This window comes from Clarias gariepinus, chromosome 1 (genome assembly GCF_024256425.1).
Source record: "Clarias gariepinus isolate MV-2021 ecotype Netherlands chromosome 1, CGAR_prim_01v2, whole genome shotgun sequence".
NCBI lineage: Eukaryota > Metazoa > Chordata > Actinopteri > Siluriformes > Clariidae > Clarias > Clarias gariepinus.
In genome coordinates this window covers 13,600,365-13,606,691 of record NC_071100.1, presented here as the reverse complement: position 1 = coordinate 13,606,691, position 6,327 = coordinate 13,600,365, and the positions used below count along the sequence as shown (strand labels likewise).

The window sequence follows — 6,327 nt, the reverse complement described above, 5'->3', positions numbered from 1 at the left end:
TACTGTACTATACCACCATGCCACACTAAAGTAAATAATAATAATAATAATAATAATAATAATAATAAACAAATGCAGAAACAAGTTAATAAATGCAAATGTATCATCTCCCTAAGAAAGAGAGAGAGAGAGAGAGAGAGAGAGAGAGACATTGCCTAAAATCTACAGTAGCCCATTATTGTTTGTCAGGTTGTTGTTAATGATATTCACCTTTACTGCTCAAAATCTGAAACTAATGGGGCCATCTGTTACCAGAAATCATTTGTGGAGAGAAAAACATTTTATTTCAAGCAAAAATATGGAAAAATAATTTCATTGCTTTAGTTAGATTTTTTTTTTTTTTTTTTTGGAAAGCTTTATTGCTTAGAATACAAGCCCAAGATTTCCAGTTCCAGAACAGGTCATTAGTTTTCTATTAGTGATTGTAAGCCATGGCAACTTTTTCTTTCTGTCCAAGATGGCAAAACCCTTTTTTTTGCAACTGACAGAGCATGAACAATACATGTAATATACATAAGTATTTATTTATGCATATATTTATGTATTTATTAATTGTATTTTTTAAGACCGTACTTACAAATGACAAACGTTACAAATAAAAAAAAAAACATAAAAAAATAATTCACTTGCAAAAAGGTATTTTTATTGCTGTGATTATGACAAATTGACACACAATTTATTTTTTTAAAAATGTTCATTGATTAGTGACAAAGAAAATTCTTTGCAAAAAAATACATTAAAGTTGGTGTGTCTGAGAGCATTTCAGTTAAATTCTCCTTGCACAAACAAAGGGATAGCTGTAATGGCATGGGATATCATTCCAATTCTTTGCACCTGAAGACACAGAAGGAAAATATTTATATTTATAATGAACCTGAATGAAACACAAATTACCAAAATTAGCCATAAAATCATAGATTATATGCTTACCTCCATCGTTCATATGCACACAGCATTCTTTTTTAGAAAAATTTGGTTCATTTGGATTCCACTTGGTGAAAGTCAATCTGGAGCCATCAGACCATAACCAGTTGAATTTCTGAAAACAAAGAAGAACACTATAAATCATAGGGTTCAATTTTTGATTTCATAAAATAATTTAAAATCATGTAATGTGCAGATATGATTCCCTTCTAACCTCCTGACAGCCACTGAGCCCAATCCATGTTGGATTCTCCTGGGGGTCATGAGCATGAATAAGGGACTTAACCAGCTGGTATTCATTGTAGCTGTGTATTGAGACTAAGTGTGCACCAAGATCCAGACAGCGTTTCTAGAGAAAGAAAAAAAAATAAAAACTTATTTTATGTAGAATTGTGGAGTCTGTGCTAGCTCGAGTAAAACTGTCATAAAAAATAATGCTAGCAAGCTTTAAAGATAATAAAAATTTTACAGATTTTACTTTTCACATGAGTTACTGACAGAAATCTAATCTGTAAAAAAAATTAATTTTTAATAAATTTTTATGAAATTAAAAGTAAATACAGGTCAACTTAGTTTATTTAAACCTCAGCAGAAGCCCATCCGATCCTGCTGCCCTGATAGAAAAAGCAACGTCCCTCATATTCCACCCAGCCATGTGGACATTTTCCTGTTTCAAAAACATAAGTCAGTAGCTTGTTAAAATAGAGCTGCTGAGCAAATATTCTTAATGTTTTAATATGATGTGATAATGAATTATTACATTGAGGTCACAAGTCAAGCTGTTAAAAAAAGTCCTATTTGTTAATAAAATATATTGTGGTGTGGGCGGGGCGGCGGCTGACGACCAGCATGCCTTGCGGGGATGTCGGTGTGTGTTCACCATGTTGGGGGAAGGTGTTTGGGTTGGTGGCTTCGGCCCTGTTTGTGTGAGGGGTGTGTGACGTGTGAAATGTGCTCCAGTTCAAGCTAGTGGTGAATTGGATGTAGGCTCCTGAGTGAAGGTGCTGCTCATGCCTTACATGCTGTGTGCTTAATAAAGTACTCCCAGCCATTGCATTGGGTAGCAAATAAGCTCACTCGTCTCTTCAGCATTCTTCTCGGCGTAAAAACGCTACATTGGTGTCAGAAGTGGGATGGAGAATAACGGGTTCGAGCGCACAAAGGAGGACCTTCTAAAAATCCAAGCGGGCCGCCGAGTAGCGGAGCGACTACTCGCGCTGAAGAAGCGTTTTTCCGGCGGAGCTAGCGCGAGCACACCACGTCAACCAACACGGAGCGGGAAGCAGAAAATCCCGGCGCTGGATCTCGGGGCGGAGGCTGGCATTGCGCAAGCGCCGGAGCAAAATACAGCTCCGTGCGCTGTTAGCCGGCAAAGCGAACTGCCGCTGCGCGAGGCCGAGCGCGCTGAGCCCATATTGGCGGCACATCGCGGCGGAAGAGCCGAGCGACCGCCCGCAGCTCAGTGGCGTTCGGTTCGTGAACCTAGCCGGGGACAGGGCTACCCGTCGCGGCTAGGCAACGAGCAGCTCTCCGACGTTTCGCGGCGAGGCGACGGCGCGGGTGACCGTAAGGAGGCGCTGCGCGAGGTCGAGCGCGCTGAGCCCATAATGGCGGCACATCACGGCGAAAAAGCCGAGCGACCGCCCGCAGCTCAGTGGCGCTTGGTAGGTGAACCTAGCCGGGGACAGGGCTACCCGTCGCGGCTAGGCCTCGACACCGCTTCCGAGATTCCGCGACGACGCCGAGGCCAGGGACCGCCGGACTACCGCTACAACGTTCTCAGGCCTGAGGGACAGCCGGACTACCGCTTTAACATTCTCAGGCCTGAGGGACAGCGTACACCAGCAGCCGCTAACCTAGCGCCGGGTGGACGGTTGGGGAGCCCCGCGGGGCTTTACATCGACTGTGTGCCGGACGGCGTCTTACTGCGGGCGCTCGTGGACACCGGCTCCACTGTTTCCCACGGGTTGTGGAACTGTGAACCGCTCATCGCCAGGCAGAAGGGGCGAATGGGCGTGGACACTCACAGCCAGCTCGGCTCTCCGATGTCATCTACCGGGTGCGGTTGGCAGGGCGGGCACGAGTTTTGCCCCACCGGGACCGTCCTGCGCCTCCACAGCCGCACGCCGGGGAACCATCGAACTCTGGAGGCCGGACCGCCTCAGGACTACATTCGCGTTCACCCCTCACCTGCCAAAGGACGCCGGCGTTCCCACCGCCAGCGCCGACCGCCTCCACGCCTCCGAAACGGAGTTCATCATGGTGACCAGGGACGGTCACAGCTCGGGTGGGGGCAGTGTGGCGTGGGCGGGGCGGCGGCTGACGACCAGCATGCCTTGCGGGGATGTCGGTGTGTGTTCACCATGTTGGGGAAAGGTGTTTGGGTTGGTGGCTTCGGCCCTGTTTGTGTGAGGGGTGTGTGACGTGTGAAATGTGCTCCAGTTCAAGCTAGTGGTGAATTGGATGTAGGCTCCTGAGTGAAGGTGCTGCTCATGCCTTACATGCTGTGTGCTAAATAAAGTACTCCCAGCCATTGCATTGGGCAGCAAATAAGCTCACTCGTCTCTCCAGCATTCTTCTCGGCGTAAAAACGCTACAATATGAAAAAAAAACAGCTGAATGGAGTTGACAAATTCTTATGCCAGTAGATATTTATTGACTTTATAAACTTTTGTTAAGACCAGTACTACTTAAACCATTGTTGGTTTTTGTGTGTTTATTTTATTTAACATCATGTTGTACAAACACATGACTACTGCACCTTTAATACACTATCCACTATCATGTGGAATCAATATATGAATTTCTCCTCACACCTTATAATAAGCAGAAAAAAGACAGAGAAGCATTAGTAATTGTGGTCAGAATAAATATTCTACTGATGATCATCAAACCTTAAATTTAACCTAACCTGAAATTACTATAACTGATTATTTTGTATATATATTTTTTTACATTTATTTATTTTTTCTACAGTTTTTATGTACAGATGGCAAATTTAGATATTTAAAACACATTACGAGATCACAGCAGTTTGTCTGTAATCACAGGATATGAAGTCTTATTTTCAGTGACAGAAAATAAGATATTTTGTTAACAAGCAACAATACACCTGTACAAATAAAGCTGTTTTATAACTATCCAATCACCTGAATAATTGTGTAGTGTATCCTGATTAATAGAGAAGCATGTTACCGTAGGCTGTTGCTGCCGTGATGAGAAGAAAAAGCAACACCACTTCAGTCTGACGAGCCATAGTTCACACACTGCAAGAAAAGCAGAACTTCAGTTAATGAAGTAAAACCCTTATGTAATATCTTAACAAAATTCCTTTTATATGTAGTCAGGAGTCTCTTCTTGCTTCATGTAACACACTCAGGAAAGTAGCGATGCTTATATAATCATTCTAAGAGACACTTCCTCCTTCTGAAGAAATATACAGTTTTTTTTAATCCATTATCATACTCAACCAGACATTGAATTTAATAAATATTATACCTTGAAGAAAAATATTTATCTTGATGATGAATGGACAAAGATATGATAAAATTTGATTTGGAAATGTTTGGACTTGTAAATCATTTTACATGTTTAATGTCATTGTTGTTGTATATTACATGACTGCAAAAGAGTTGCACCAATGCTCATCTACCAATGTTATATATATAGTCATTACTGTTGTGCTTACTGCCGCGGCAAAATGACAGCGGCCAAAATAAATCAGTGGTATTTCGTGTCATTCAATAAAAAAACGTTGGTTAAATCTTGTTTAGACAGACGATCAAGTTCACTAGCAAACAATTTTATTTGAATAATTAACTGTTATATAGCCTATCTCTGTTTGCATCTGTTTAATGTTATTATTTTTAAAAATGTTACATTTAAAGACATAATGCAACCACGGGGGGTCCAGTGTCTTCTTGGGCCAGTCCCAAATTTGGATAAATGCAGAGGGTTGTGTCAGGAAGGGCATCCGACATAAAACGTTTGCCAAATCAATGATGCAAATCACAAATATCATTTCCATACCGGATCGGTTGCGGCCCAGGTTAACAACAACCAGACGAAATACCTAAGTTGTCTAGATTAACTGAGTGTGTCCAGGACATAAAAGATTGGATGACCAATAACTTTCTTTTACTAAACTCAGAAAAGACAGAGATATAACTCATCTGCCCAAAAACCAGCACACAACAGCTTTCACAATTCAGCCTGCGTTTAGAAGGATGTACTGTTACTACCAGCTCAACAGTGAAAGACCTGGGTGTAATATTAGACAGTAACTTGTCCTTTGAAAATCATATTTCCAATATCACAAAAACAGCCTTTTTCCATCTTAGAAATATTGCCAAACTTAGGAGCATCTTATCCGTATCTGATACAGAAAAGCTAGTTCATGCATTCATGACCTCCAGACTGGACTATTGTAATGCATTACTAGGTGGTTGTCCTGCATCCTCAATAAACAAGCTTCAGTTAGTCCAAAATGCAGCTGCCAGGGTTCTCACTAAATGCAGAAAATATGATCATATAACCCCAATATTATCATCCCTGCCCTGGCTACCTGTTCAGTTTAAAATTAATTACAAAATATTATTATTTACATACAAGGCTTTAAATGGTTTTAAATGGTAATCTGGCATACACGTAACTCATCCCATAACTTCATACTTCAGTACATCTATCCTGAATGGCAACTACGCTAATTCTCTCCATCTGTTCTGTACTTTTCTACCCATCCCGAGGCATCTGGAGATTGTGCCAGCTTCAGTAGACAAAGGCCAACCCTGCGAGGATCCTGAGGCATCCAGAGAAGGACCACCTCCAGCTGGATTCTGCTTTATGATGGTTGGAGCTGCACATGCTGCTCCTGTGCTCCCAGTGATCCAGACCCCAGCTGCCCTCTGCACCTACTGACTCATCCCTATGCTGACCTGGACTTCATGTTAATTTAAAGAATTTCTGTTATATTAAACTTTCATCTGCATAACACACATGATGTTATATCATCTCTATCTGTTATCACCCAAATGAGGATGGGTTCCCTGTTGAGTCTGGTTCCTCTCAAGTTTTTCCTTGCCACTGTCGCCGTCACCCTTGGCTTGCTCATCAGAGACATTTCATTCATTCATCTTATTATTATTTAGACACATTTTTCTCACACATACACAAAATGTAATATTATTATTATTTTTTTAATTAATTTTTTTATTATTATTATTTTTCATTGAAAAAAAGAATTTCTGTCATTTTTGTGAAGCTGCTTTGAGACAATGACCATTGTTAAAAGCGCTATATAAATAAAATTGAATTGAATTGAATTGAACAACGACCGCCACCGGTGCTGTTGACCTACAGGGTGCCTGTGGAAATTGGGCTACTGTTGGTCGAAAAAGGAGGGGA

General features: G+C 41.5%; 1 protein-coding gene across 1 annotated transcript; it reads right to left on the bottom strand.

Moving 5' to 3' along the window:
- Nucleotides 1–657: 657 nt before the first annotated feature.
- On the bottom strand, nt 658–4,247 carry LOC128528282 (lactose-binding lectin l-2-like). Its single transcript, XM_053501065.1, has 5 exons — nt 4,120–4,247; nt 1,509–1,591; nt 1,139–1,273; nt 931–1,039; nt 658–834 (listed from the first exon to the last, which is right to left on the bottom strand). The coding sequence occupies exons 1-5, from the start codon at nt 4,178–4,180 to the stop codon at nt 767–769; spliced, it is 456 nt and encodes a 151-aa protein (XP_053357040.1). The 5' UTR covers nt 4,181–4,247; the 3' UTR covers nt 658–766.
- Nucleotides 4,248–6,327: the final 2,080 nt, after the last annotated feature.

Excerpts from the sequence above, each read along its gene's own strand:
- LOC128528282 (XM_053501065.1), bottom strand. The coding sequence starts at position 4,180 with ATGGCTCGTCAGACTGAAGTGGTGTTGCTTTTTCTTCTCATCACGGCA. Across the intron at positions 1,040-1,138 it reads GGCTCAGTGGCTGTCAGGAG|AAATTCAACTGGTTATGGTC; the intron begins GTTAGAAGGGAA and ends CTTTGTTTTCAG. Across the intron at positions 835-930 it reads TGTGCATATGAACGATGGAG|GTGCAAAGAATTGGAATGAT; the intron begins GTAAGCATATAA and ends CTGTGTCTTCAG.